This window comes from Lepus europaeus, chromosome 6 (genome assembly GCF_033115175.1).
Source record: "Lepus europaeus isolate LE1 chromosome 6, mLepTim1.pri, whole genome shotgun sequence".
NCBI classification, from domain to species: domain Eukaryota; kingdom Metazoa; phylum Chordata; class Mammalia; order Lagomorpha; family Leporidae; genus Lepus; species Lepus europaeus.
Window position 1 is genome coordinate 119,383,734 of NC_084832.1, and position 14,179 is coordinate 119,397,912.

Sequence of the window (14,179 nt, forward strand, 5' to 3'; positions counted from 1 at the left end):
AAAGATACAAAGATCATTCCCCAGATGCCCATAATTGCTGGGGCTGGGCCATGCTGAAGCCAGGAGCCCAGAACTCAATTCAGGTTTCCCACGTGGTGGCAGGAACCCAAGCACTGGAGCCCTCATCACCTCCCAGGGTGATCATTAGCAGGAAGCTGGGTATGGGGTGTGTATATCTGATATGGGGTGTGTATATCCCAGCAATAGCTGCTTAACCCACTGCCCACAGTGCTGTCTCTCCAGATACTTCCTTCATAGCACAAGGTTTAACCCAGCTTCCCTCCCTTCCCAGTACTCCCTTGTCTGTTTTTCTTTCTCAAATTTAATTTCCTTATGAAGAAATTAAACTGTCATTTACAAAAAGGCTGGATACCAAGGGCTTCCTGCAGGTATGAAGACTGCTGCTGTCCATCTCCTACAGGCCAGGACCTCCACCCTCCTCCCCCAGGCTGTCGCTGCTGTTTTGGGAGGTGCTTTGTACACAGAGAATTTGTACATACTCAGAGTTCCCCTGTGAGGGAGATGTTCTCCCATTCAGTTGATGAGAAAAGCGGCACTCAGGTGGTGAGTAGAGTGCAGATAAAGAGGCACGTTCAAGTCAGGTCAGTCTAGCTCCTGGCTTCACCAGAATAGGAGAATAGACTGAGATGTTGTGGGGACAGGCGTCTGACATAGTGGTTGAGATGCTACTCACAACACCTGCATCTCATATTGGCTTTGAATCCCGACTCAGCTCCTGACTCCAGCTTCCTGCTCATGTGCCCGCCAGGAGGCAGCAGCCACTGTCTCAAGTACGTGCATGGGTCCTTCCACCTAGATTGGGTTCCGGGCTCTGAGCTTCAGTCTGGCCCAGCCCTAGCTGTTGTGGACATTTGGGGAGTGAACCAGCAGATGGAAGATCTTTGTTTGAATGCCTTTCTCTCCCTGTCTCTCTGTCATTCAAATAAATAAAAATTAAAAATGTGTCTGTTAGGAACTCCTCCGAGGAAAGGTGCTGGGGAAAGGTCAGGTTCCCAGGAGAATATCAGTGAGCACGTGTTTGCTCCTTTCAGTTCAGTTCCTGAAATCCCTGTGTCCCTGGGGATGCCTCTTGCTCTCTTATCCAGGACTTAGGGTTTGCTCAGTGATCAGCGTCCCTCTTGGGAAGAAGGTGTCACTTCACAGGACTGGCAGGGCCTCAGGTGGCCTGGTGGTGGGCACAGGGGACAGCTGGGACCGGGATGGGACAGTGCTGTTAGACCCAGCTGCAGGACCAAGAAAGTTGGCTTCCGCAGTGCTGAGAGAGCCTGGATGGGAGGGGGTGGCTTATGGAAGCGGTCAAGCTCACACAGATGCGGCAGGGGGATTGCCCAGTGGCTGTGGTCTCTGCTGGTGAGGTGTGCTCCCTGGGGGACCTGCAACTTCATTTGCATTTCTGTGATGGTAAAAAAGATTTCCCAAGGAGCGACCCATGATGGAGTGCTTTGAGTGGAGAGATGAGCTCAGGCCCTAGTGTGAGAGGAGGTTGCTGCTCCCACCTCACCAGAGACATTTGATTAGAGAAGGCTCTGAAAATGCAAAGGTAGGCCCCGTTGGGTGTCAAGAAGCCCCAGCGCTAGGGTCTGTCCCTGCAAAGCTCACATTGAAGCTGAGCTCCTGGGGCAGGAGCACCAGCGTTGGGGTGGGGCCAGGGGGTCTTTAAGAGGCAAGGGAGTTGTCAGGAGCCACTGCCACCTTGCTGCCGGGCTGGGAATGAGTGAGTTCTCACGCTTGAGGGCATGGATTTGCTTCAAGGAGAGCAGGTGTTCTACAGCGAGGCTGCTCCCCACCATGCTCGGCCCCTTCTGCTTGCAGCTGTTCGTTCTGCTTCTGCACCAGGAGTCGAGCAGTGCCTGGCCCTCACCAGAAACTGGTAAAAACACAAGGTTCCTTTTTTTTTTTTTTTTTTTTTTTAGATTGGTGAATTTATTTAAAAGGCATAGTTACGGAGAGTGAGAAGGAGAGAGAGAGAGGAGACAAAGAACTCTTCCACCTGCTGGTTCACTTCCCAAATGGCCACAATGGCTGAGGCTTGGCCAGGCTTAAACCAGGAGCCTGGAACTCCATCCTCGTCTCCCATATGATTGGCAGGGGCCCAAGCACTGGAGCCATCTTCCACCGCTTTCACAGGCACACGAGCAGGGAGCTGGAATGAAAGTGGAGCAGCCTATGCCCGATCCAGCGCCCATACGGGATGCCAGTGTTGTAGGCAGTGGCTTAGCCCTCTGCACCCTAATGCCGTTGCCCAACACCAGGCTCTTGGATCCCCAGACCTGTGAGTTAAAGGAAGCACTTTCCCTTACATATTTCACAGCCTCAGGTATTGTGCTACAGCAATGCAAAATGGACTAAGACACACACCATCCGCAGCTGCAGTATGAACATGAGATGTGCTGTAGCGAGGGCAACTGAGGTCTCAGATTTCAAGAACCTTTTTCTCAGAGGAAAGAGAGACATGAGACGGGGGTTCACAGAGACGGGGGAAGGATTTTGGTTCTGAAACCGAGGAGCCAAGAGCAACTTGCGAGGGACCAGTGCAGCAGCAGAGCTTAGAAATGTGAGAAATAGATTTAAAATGTCTGTTTCAGCCCAGAGCAGGTCAGCTCCGGTGGAACGCCGGCAGACACACTCACAGAGCATTTTGAAAATTGCAAAGGGAATCGGCAATGCATAATGCCTGGGAACAAAGAAGAAGGGGGCTTTAGGAGGGAGGGGGGGCCCACTTTCTCTGAGATGGAGAAAGGGAGTGGGATCAGTGAGGGAAACCACGTGGCTATTGTGAGTGGAGAAGAGGCTGCAGAGGAGGGAGGACCCCACCGGCTGGGCTGGCCACGACCAGCACACTTGCTATGGAGGTGGAGGCAGGCGAAGTCACTGCTCTCAGCGGGAGTGGCAGCCCAGTGAGGAAGGAGCAAGGCGAGATGGAAAGCAGCTGTGGGGGAAGTCTTCTGAGTTAGCTGTGAGGATCCCGGTGAAGAGTGGCCGGGTACAGTGGTGCTTAGGGGCACAGTCCCTAGAGGTGGTAAAAAATGAAATCAGGTGAGTAATGTATGTCAGATACTTAGGATGAGCACCTGGCATGTCGGTAACCATAGTACGCACTAGCTGCTCTTACTCCATTGTGATGTAACTTGTCCTAGAATTTTGGGATTTTTCTTAAAGAAACATGAGGTCACTTGGGACAGTGAAAGGTAGGTCATGATGTGAGGAGCAGCCTGAGGCTGAAGATGGGTCCCGCTCGCACTGTGTGAGGACGGGGGCGGTGGGGTCTGAGCTCCTAACTCAGCTGGGGTTGTGGGAAAGCCCGTTAGAAAAAGCGTGAGGCCTCCAGATGTGAGTTGTAAGCAAATGAAATGCTCACGGAGATGAGGGGGACCCAACACAGCGATGAAGGGGACCCAAAATGCTCCCACGTGTCGTAGCTACACAATACGCATTCATTCTGTTCCTTTGACAGCATTTAAAAGTGTTATTTTAAAATTTTTCTTTTATTTGAAAGGCATAGAGACAGAGAGTGACCAAGAGAGATCCTCCATCTGCAAACTCACTCCCCTGTGCCCACTGTATCCAGGGTTAGGCCAGGCCAAAGACAGGAACCTGGGTCTCCCACACGGGAGGTAAGGACGTACGTACTCGAGCCATTACCTCTGCTTCGCAGAGTGTGCATTCATTAGCAGCAGACTGGATCAGCACTGGAGGCGGGACTCAAGCCCTGCACTTTGCTGTGGGATGCAGGTGTCCCAAGTGGTAGTTTAACTGTTGTGTTACAGTGCCCACCCTCACAGCGTTTCCTGAGTTCCTGCTTTCTTCTAGTCACTTGTCTAGTGCCCAGGGTACAGAAATCAGCAAAATAGGCCGGCCCCATGGCCACTAGGCTAATCCTCTGTCTGTGGCACTGGCACACTGGGTTCTAATCCCTGTTGGGGCGCCGGATTCTGTCCCGGTTGCCCTTCTTCCAGGCCAGCTCTCTGCTGTGGCCTGGGAAGGCAGTGGAGGATGGCCCAGGCGCTTGGGCCCTGCACCTGCATGGGAGACCAGGAGGAAGCACCTGGCTCCTAGCTTCGGATTGGCGCAGCGTGCCAGCCATAACAGCCATTTTGGGGGTGAACCAAGGGAAGGAAGACCTTTCTCTCTGTCTCTCTCTCTCTCACTGTCTAACTCTGCCTGTCAAAAAAAAAAAAAAAAATCAACAAAATAGATTCCATTTTCCCCATGAAAACTGAATTCTAGTGGGAGCACCTGTTCCCAAAAGTTCATTGTCCATCCATAGCCTAAACTCTTTCCTTACATATTGTCAGTCTTCCCAATGAACCAATTAGTATGTATATTAGTTCATTTTCTTTTGCTGTAACAGAATACTTGAGGCACTTTATAAAAAGGTTTCTTGAATAGCATGGTGCTGGTCTCTTGAAGGGTCCCCTGGCAGCCGCAGGGAAAGTGAACTGGTGGCATATGGAAGGGGTCAAGTGCATGAGGTGCCCTTGGTCTCTAACAGTTGGCTCTTGCAAGGTGAGTGCTGTGAGAGCAGCGTGAATGAGTCCATGACCCCCTACACCAGGCCCCACCACAAGGGTTCCACCCCCTCAGCAGTCACCATACTTGAAGACCAAGCTCCCAGCCCATGAGCCTCTGGGAAACACCCTCAAACCATAGCAGTAGATATTGTTAAATCCATTTTCAGAGAAAGAAACTGTTTGTCCCAAACCAAAGAGCTAGAAAAAAGGAAAAAGCGTGTTTTCAGCACAGACGTGATTCTGAGTTCATCATCTGTAACTGCTTTGTGTTCTAGCTCTACGGTACTGAATATGTTTGGTAAAGCAATCTTAGGAAGGAAGGGGCTTATGACTTGTAAGGTTGGGATGTTTTGCCCTTCCCATGGGCATGGAACTCCCCAAGAATGCTGGGAGAGGATGAGGTACGGAGGGAAACTTGGTACTGAAGACCTGGAAGCAGGTGGAAATGTGCTGTGAAAGTAGAATAAGATGAAGGGTGGACTTTGAAGGACCTGAGGTGGGTGACAGAGCCCTGAAGTGGAGGAGCAGCCCCAATTTGCAGGGAGATTGCTGCTGTTTGCATGTTAAAGGCTTCCCCAAAGGCCCATGTGTTAAAAGGCTTGGTCCCCAGGGAGTGCTGCAAGGGATGATGGCTTCTTTAGGACTTGAGGCCTAGTGGGAGGTCCTTGGGTCAGTGGAGGCACTGACCTTGGGAGGTCGTTCTCAGGAGAAGGTTGCTATGAGAGACTGACTTTGGCCCTACCCTGTCTACCTTCTGACTCTCTGTGTGATCTCTGCTCTGCGTTTGCTCCACTGGCCACCACAGGCCCCACACCAGAGCTAAAGCCTGCACCCTACCTTTTGGACTTTTGTGAACAAAATAAACCTTTTCTTTTAATTAGTTGCTTCAGGGATTCCATTATAGTGACAAAAAGCTGATAGGAAGGCCAATTGCTTGCTCCTTCTGCTCCATGAGGAAGGCATGGGCGAAGTCATGCCCCTCACTGAGCCTCTGGGGAGAGCCAGGTGTGGTGCACCCCAGTCACCATTCAGAGGCAGTAGCAGGAGGACGGAGGGCTGGCCGGGAGAAGGATTGAGTTTCCGCGTGTGGTAAGAGGAGCGAGGCGGTTGAGATGCAGGCTGCAGGTGCGTGCCTAGAATCTTCCGAGAGGGAGTTGAAGGGCTGTGTGCCACATTCCGAGAGGAGTGTCAGAGCAGGAGAGTCCAACTGCAAACCTACCTGCCTTGGGGTGTACCACTCTTAAATGGCCTCCTCTCTGCCTTTGCTGCTTTGGGAAGGAGGCTCCGCAGCCCCACGACTTTCCCGGAGAACCTCTAGTTGCTGGTCCACTCGCTGAATGCAGAGGTATTTGTGATCACCCGGCTGGGAGGAGCAAGGGTAGTGCCAGGTATTGCACAGTTACGCCACCTCTTTGTGAGCTTGCCAGGAGCCTAGGGTGATGTCCAATGCCTGATTATTACAACCATGCTTTGCTCCATTTCTGAGACCCCAGATTATCCAGCTGTAGGGAACTGAAGACCTGGAGAACGTTCCCCCAGAATGTAAGTTAGAGATTTCGTCATTTGTCTTTCAAAGTAATCAACTACGTTTCTTTCAGCTAAAACTTATGCTTCTTTTTGACTGAAACTTAGGCTTCTTCAAACTTAGGTTTTCAAAAGTGATTATGAGTTCTGGGAGGACAGGGGAGGGGCTCATGCAGTTAGACCAAACAGTCCTAGAAGCCCAGGATATAAATACACGGGAATGAAGAAATGGGTTTGTTATAAGGCACATGCTGAGTGAGGGAGTCTGGGGTGAGGTCGAGATGCTGTGTGTTTAGCAGGCTTCCAGGTGGTGCACGTGGGGCTGGGGTGCATCCAGGTCTTGAGCAGGAAGTCCTTAGACTATAACCAGTTGGAAGGCAGCGTCCAAAGAGACTTTTTTTTTTTAAATATTTATTTGAAAGAGTTACAGAGAGAGGTAGAGACAGAGAGAAAGGTCTTCCACCTGCTGGTTCACTCCCTAAATGGCCGCAACAGCTGGAGCTGTGCCATCCGAAACCAGGAGCCAGGAGCTTCTTGGTCTCCCATACGGGTGCAGGGACCCAAGGACTTGGGCCATCTTCTACTGCTTTCCCGGGCCACAGCAGAGAGCTGGATCGGAAGAGGAGCAACTGGGACTAGAACCGGCGCCCATATGGGATGCTGGCACTTCAGGCCAGGGCCTTAGCCCGCTGTGCCACAGCGCCAGCCCCAAGGCATTGGTTTTAACAGAAGAAGTGTATTAAGCAATCTGAAGACAGAGTGAGATGACTGCAAAACTTGCCAGAATTTGTGGTGTAGATCATGATAATAAAACGCAGGGCAAACCATGGGTCCTCTCTGAGTCTCAGTTTGTTCTTCTAAAAAAAAAATAGAGATAATAATATCCACCTTGGTTGACCAACTATATGGGTTGTGAGGATTAAATGGAAGTGTTGCCATGTATGTAAGTATCGTTATTGTTACTGTGTTATTTGGAGTTCAAAACCTTACTAATTGCTCCTATTTTCATTGCTTTTATTTATTTACTTACTTATTTAGATAGATGGATGATGAGTGTTTGCTGTTTACTTGACACTGCATGAAGCACAATAAAGACTGTTTGGTTTACTACTGACAACTATAGTAATAATAGAAATACGAGTAATATTAACAGGACTAATGTTATGAGTATTAAGCCTAGGCTGTGAACTCAGCCTTCTTCTCCACAATGCAAGCTTTTCTCACTGGCTAGATCCTTGCCTGAGTGCCCATAAAAGATGAGGATGAGACATTTCTCATCATGTTATGGGAACCGAATGAGAAAGTATGTGAAAAGCACCCTGTAGTATGTTAGAGCCAATTGTAAGCCATCATTCAGATTCTAATTGTCATTTGCAGTGTGAGGAAGGGTGTGGAGGAAGAATTTGTGTGGGTGCTTGCATTGCAAGAAGCTGACTTTCTTGTAGATCATGCGTGGGGAAGCCATTGAGATGGCAGAGGGCTGCCAAAATAGGGAAATGTTATTACTTGTTTCACATTCCAGTGTTTGGGCAGGAGAGACCCAGAATAAGGCAGATCTCAGCATCCGTTCACCGTCCAGAGCTTGTAATTGCCTTAATGATGCCCAGTGCCTACCAGGAGACACACAAAACCATCTGACAGGAGCTGGGATGGAACTGGGCACGTCACAGTCTCCTTCCAGAAGGAGAGCCCAGGTTTAGTCTTCTTTGTCCCATTCAAAGCTGATGGAGCTGCTTTAAACTTTGTTGAAGCTTCTCCATCACCCACCTCCACTGTGGGTAAGCACACAGGTCAGTCCTGCTGCAGTGTGGCTGACCAGGACCTGGGTTGCCCATGTGGCTCTGCTGTCTCTCTGGTTCCTGGTGCCTCCCTCCTATCTCCCCAGTCCTATATCCCTGTTCCTAATCCCTGCCGTCTGTCATCCTTCCAGGAAAATCCCTTCCCTCATCTCTCTTCCCTTTTGTCCACCATCCTCTTTGTCCCTCGGGGTCCTGAGGGCCAGGCCACCCTCCAGTTCCAGGCCAGTCTATTGCTGTCATTCATCTGAGTAGATCGAGATGTCTTCTTCCTCTTAGGCACTGGGTGCAGTCCTTCTGATTTCTGCCAGTAAGTAGGAGTTAGGTTTTGTGCGCACCTAGAGCCTGCCTGTACCTCTTTACCTCTCGCTGTTTCCTTTCCCTTTTATTTTTCCTCACTTCTCAAGGACTCTTAAGCACCCACTTCTCTGCTCTCTAGTTAATGTTTGCTTGACAGCCTGGAGTGAAGGTTCCCATTCTTATGTGCCGCTGCTGGTGTATGTGTTGCTTGAACAAAGTCTTTACTAAAGCAAATTAAACATCTTCCCCTAAGTATTTACAGTCTGTACTATATACACCTTGAAGCAGTAATTCCACTCTTAAGGAAGTATCCTATATCATTTGAGATGCACTGAAAGTTACTACACAAGCTTACTGATTATGATGTTATTGATCCTAACAAACAGTTAGCAATAGCCTGGTTGTCAACAGTGGGAAAAGAGTAACACAAATGTCAAATTTAGAAACAAACATAGAAAAAGATTAGCAATGGTTAAGTGCAGATTTCTTTGTGAGTTATCTCTGTTTTTTTCCTAGAGTACCAGTGATTTTATTTTCTTCTGTTTTTTCCATTTTTCACAGTGTTCATATCATTATATAATCAGCAAGAGGCTTTAAAAACGAAGCTTTACACACAGACATACACACAGGCTGACTGTTGAATATTCCTCTCTGATCTTCCAGTTCAGGGACTGGCAGTGCCCCTGCCAGCCTCACATGTGAGATGTGTCCTTGGGGACAGCCACACACAAGTCCTTCCTGTGACTGTTTGAGCAGGGAAACCCTAGAGGTTACTGTGGGGTCCCTTAGACAGAATAGCCCTTTTGGAAAGGAAGGGGTTTGGGTCAAACTCCCTGGGTGGGGGGAGTTCGCTTGAAGTGAGCAGAGAGGATGTAGTTGCCAATCCTGCCATCAGATCCCTCTTGTCACCCTTGTCCTTGCAGTGCTAAAGAAATGGCTGTCTCGCCCACAAATCTGAAGGGCGAGACATCTCTGCTGAGACAGACAGACGAGAAGGAACAGCTGCCGACTGAGAAGAATGAAGGCTGTCTCCAGAAACACGACACAGGCGAGGGTGCAGCCAAGTAAGTTGGGGGGAGCTCCTGACGGCAGTGTCTGGGGTCCCGTCCGGAGACTTCCTCAGGCCAGTGGGATGCAGCCCTGAGGTTGTCAAGTTCAGGGTGTGAGCCAACATCCTTCCCTACAGTTCAGCCAGTTTGGGTCTCAGAAATATTTTCTGTAGTGAGCAACTGTGTGAAATACTAACGAAGGCTGTGATCCAGTGTATAGTCAGTCAGCAGGTGGAGAGCAGTTGTCAAGACTCTAATCTCCCTTTGGGAAAATTGATTGCTTAGTGGCTTCCAGATCTTCACTTGCTAAAGATTTAAACGGCTTTAAATACTTCTGGAGGAGAGGGAAATGCCAGAAAATAGTTAAAGCTTACTTCTGATGGGCACCTTGGCAGGCAGCAAGTGGTTGGCTCCCTGCTCCCACGTGAGAGAGCAGCACTGAGCTCCCAGTTGCTGGCTGCAGCCCAGCCCAGCCCAACCCTGGCAATTGAGGGCACGTGGGGAGTGAACCAATAGAGGGAAGATCTCTCTGTCCATCTGTGTCCCTCTGTCTCTCAAATAAAAGCGATTCAATGAATAATAACTGCCTGTTTCTGGACTGTGTGGCTTGCAGTTTGCTCAGCGAAATGACTGAAATGGACCACTTCTTGGGCAGATCAGATGATGAGGATGTCTTCTCTGAAAATCCTCACCCAGACGTTCCTCCCGAGGGGAACAGGAAGACATGGGTAAGAGAAGCCCTTCAACGTCGGAGTGCGTGAAAAGAGCCGTGGGATTCCTCCTCCAGTGGGCAGGGTGGCCAGGTTCCCACGGGACACTGCCCTTCCCACATGAGGGACTTCAACAGCCTCCACATGTGAACAGTGTGCATCGTGTTATCCTTGGCCTTGGGAATTCACCAAGTGATTGATATTATTCGTCTTAGAGCACATTGCTCTCTGTAAAATCGCCCCTGGCCTGCAAATTGTCTTCCAGTAGAATTTGTCTGTTTGCCCATAATCCAGTCTGCACATCTCGTGGCTCGGTCATCACTGGCTGGGGCTGCGTAACTCTAGGCTCCGCCCCATCTTTGCCCGGCCTTCTCCTCTCTGCCTGTGTGTTCTGTCTCTCAGTTAGGTTATTAGTCCCTGGCATTAGGACCCATCACATAATCCAGGATGATCTTATCCCAAGATCTTTAATTACATTTGTAAAAACTCTTTCCAGGCTTACACACACATTCATGGGGTCCTAGCCTTGGGACATAGGTAGATCTTGGGGAGGCCTTGAGCCCACCAGACTATATGACCTTGGACAAATCACAAACTATGAAAGGTAGGGCTTCAGTGCCTGCCTTTACCTCCAGTCCATCATGAGAATGAGAGGTACCATGCACGTGAGAGCAGTTTGTAGTCTGTGGAGGTGAGGTACTCACGGTGGCTCAGCCAGTAGTTTCTAGGGGTATTTCCATGGGAGCCTGATTGGTTCTCCTTCCTCCAGACCTCCCTCATACAATTTAAAAATGGTTTGGCTGAAACACAGAAATTCCAGATCAAACTTCTTCACAGAAAAGAATTCTCTCTTAGTACAGTGACTACAGAGTTTTAAGATAAATGATTGCTAATGTTACAGGCATAGAAATACCAGAGGAGACCAAAAAATAGCCGAAAATGCTTTGAATGTTTTTCCTAAACAAGGCAAAGCATAAAGAAACAAAGATATAAACATTCCATGTCAAACTCATAAACTGTCCACTGAGCTCTTTGATTCGAAGAAATGTAAATGAAAAGAGAACTTAGAGGAATTCTGCAATGATCAACCTATTCCTAGGTGCAGAGTTAAACATTGTTAGCCCTTGTCATATTTCTGTTATCGTTTTTCTTGTAAATGGAACATTCTGAGCCATTTCAAAGTAGGTCGGAGACTCCAGGACACTCCTCTGCTTCAGAAAGTGTCTGTAAAAATACTTTCTTCTACATGCACAAAATACCATCACTACATCTCAGAAATTTGGCAGTAATTTCTCTTTTTGGGGGATTATTTATTTATTTTGAAAGTCAAGATGACAGAGAGAAGGAGAGACAGAGACAAAGATCTTCTATTCCCTGGTTCACTCCCATGATGGCTGCAATGGCCAGGGCTGAGCCAGGTTGAAACCAGGAGCCAGGAGCTTCCTCCAGGTGTCCCACATGAGTGCAGGGGCCCAAGCACTCTGCTGCTTTTCCCAGGCATGTTGGCAGGAAGCGGGATCGGAAATGGAGCATCCAGTACTCGAATCGGCGCCCACATGGGATGTCAACATCGTAAGCAGCAGCTTTACCAGAGAGCTGGTACGGCCCCAGCAGTAATTTCATAGTGTGATCTAATATCCTCAGTTCTCTCACTATTCTGATTTCCTCCGTTGTCCCCCAGGAAGACTTTTAGAACTGAATTTTTTTTTTAAACCAGCATCCAAACAAGATGTATACAACACATGCAGTTGTTTTATTTATTTAGATTCTTAACATAGAACAGTTTTCCCCCCTTTTTATCCCTCAGAACAGGGATTTTTTTGAAAAGACCAGACCAGTCATGGAGTCCGGAGTCCGTGGTCAGGTGGGATTCCGTTCCTCGTGAGTACCAGAGCCCTGCAGGTGGACACCGAGGTCCCCCTCTCCCCCACTCAGCCCTCTGAGCCAGGAAAGGAGCAAGCCTCGTGTCCACTGCCCTTAGCAGTGCAGCAAGGGCCAGGCTCCGAGTGTGGTGTGCTCGCCCCCAGAGCAGGGCTCAGGTCAGGCCAACAGAACCAGCACCTGTTGGTTCTGCAACTCACTTGTTCTGCTCTGCTTCCTTCATCGTCTGTCTCAGGACATGGCGGAGCTGGGAACTGAGCACGCCCGGGCCCCACCGAGGGGGCAGGAGGAGCAGGAAGCAGACCTCGCTGACAAGGACCCTCAAGCATCCACATCTTTGCAGTTTTCAGAGAAGAACTTCTCAGAAATGTAAGCCTGGACGGTGCTAAAGGGAGTATCTGATAATGTTGTAGGGAAGGGAGGAGGAATTGTGGCAGAGAATCCGGACTCTAGAAACATTAAAACTCCATGCACATGTTGGAGCATAAAGCACGTGTGGGGGGGTGGGGGGCGACTGCCTACCCATTCCAGCAAGGAGGCAGGCTGAGGCTTCTCTAGCAATGCAGGCAGAGCTGTGAGATTCTCTTTGCAAACTTGGAGAGATTGGAACTACTATTATCTCAGCATTCTCAGTTAATTTTCTAGATACAAGAATTTTTGTCATTATCATTGGGAGTATACTGTTAAGCCCTGTGGCCCTTTCCCTGTTGCAAAAAAAAAAAAAATTGTGGAAAATGGAATTAAAAGTTTATTTTGGTGCAAAATAATTCTGAAATCCACACATAATGGAGGTCTTCAGAGAATTCACAGAAAACATGTTATGAAAAAACTGTATAGGAACTTAAAGAAATGTTTTGTACAAAATAAACTTATCTTTTAATTCCATTTTGCCATGACTCTTTGGAAGTACCCTCATCTACCTTTCCTACACCCCCCCAAGATGGAGCCAATCTCCTGAGTCACTATGTAACATTCATACCATATGTAAGGAAATTAGAAATAGACCTCTTTTTTTTTTTTACTAAGTGTCAAATTGTGCTTTTAAAATCTACCTTTTGGAAGACCTATAAAAATGGATCTCACATGCCCAAACGTCTTTTCTTGAGGTCTGAGTGCCCACTGGCCAATTTTGGTAATAGGACATGGATAAACAGACCACCATGGCACTCAGTGGGAGAGATTTGGGGATCTGTGAGGTGTTTCACAACTTCTGCCTGCCAACGATCACACTGATATTTCCACAGGAGCCAGGAGAACATGTTCCGCAAGCTGAACTACTGGAATGCAAAGATGGGCCTGCAAGTGAGAGAGCTCGGGGCCGATCACGTTGACTGGATGGAGAAAATCAACAATATCATCCAAAAAATAAACCTAACAGAAAACACAGTGAAGAGGTAAGTGCAGGGTGTTGGGGATGGTTGAAAAACAGTGGAAAGTTTCGTGGTTCCAAAAACTCAGGAAACGCTGGGTAAGGGTAAGCATTTGGCATGGCAGGTAACGATGCTGTCTGGGATGCCCCCATTCCATACCAGGGTACCTGGTTCAAGTCCTGGCTCTGCCGCTGATTGAAATGTCTGTACACGTTTTCTGCTCATTTTCCAATTGGGCACTTTGGTTTATAATGCTGAGTTTTCAGAGATTTTTTTATACTATATAGAGAACTTGGCCAGATTTGGAGTATGCAAATATTTCCCCCAGTGTATCATTTGTCTTTTCAGCTATTTGATAGCCTTTGGCTCCACAAAAGTATTTAATTTTGATGACATTCAATTATCAGTTTTGCCTGTTACAGATCGCGCAGTTGGTATCAAGTTTTAGAATTCTGCCTAGTCCTAGGTTCCAAGTATTTTTGTAATTTTTAGGAGAAATTTCATAATTTTTTGAAATGTCATACTACTTTAATTTAACTTTATTTTCATTTTATTTGAAAGGCAAAGAAAGAGGGAGAGACAGAAAATAAAGAAATCTTTCAGTAGAGAGATTTGCTCCCTAAATAGGTGCAACAGCTGGGGCTGGGTCAGGCCAAAACCAGGAGCCAGGAACTCCATCCAGGTCTCACATGCGGGTTCAGGGACCCAAGTATTTGAGCCATCATCTGCTGCCCCACAGGGTATGCATTAGCAGGAAGCTAGAAATGGAAGCAGGTGGCTGGTGCTGTGGCGCAGCAGGTTAAAGCCCTGGCCTGAAGCACCGGCATCCCATATGGGCACCGGTTCATGTTCCAGCTGCTCCACTTCTGATCCAGCTCTCTGCTATGGCCTGGGAAAGCAGTGTAGGATGGCCCAAGTCCTTGGGCCCCTGCACCTGTGCGAAAGACCTAGAAGAAGCTCCTGGCTTCTGGTTTCGGATCAGCTCAGCTCTTGCCATTGCAGCCATTGGAGAGTAAA

General features: G+C 48.4%; 1 protein-coding gene across 5 annotated transcripts in view; it reads left to right on the forward strand.

Moving 5' to 3' along the window:
- Positions 1 to 14,179, forward strand: part of SMCO2 (single-pass membrane protein with coiled-coil domains 2) — a 62,083-nt gene that overhangs the window by 32,235 nt on the left and 15,669 nt on the right. For all 5 annotated transcript variants that reach the window (XM_062195003.1, XM_062195007.1, XM_062195005.1 and 2 more), the window contains 4 exons: positions 9,076 to 9,216; positions 9,815 to 9,929; positions 12,028 to 12,161; positions 13,037 to 13,186. In XM_062195003.1, coding sequence (XP_062050987.1) covers positions 9,086 to 9,216; positions 9,815 to 9,929; positions 12,028 to 12,161; positions 13,037 to 13,186 — 530 coding nt within the window. In that variant the 5' untranslated portion in view covers positions 9,076 to 9,085. The remainder of the gene's footprint in view (positions 1 to 9,075; positions 9,217 to 9,814; positions 9,930 to 12,027; positions 12,162 to 13,036; positions 13,187 to 14,179) is intronic.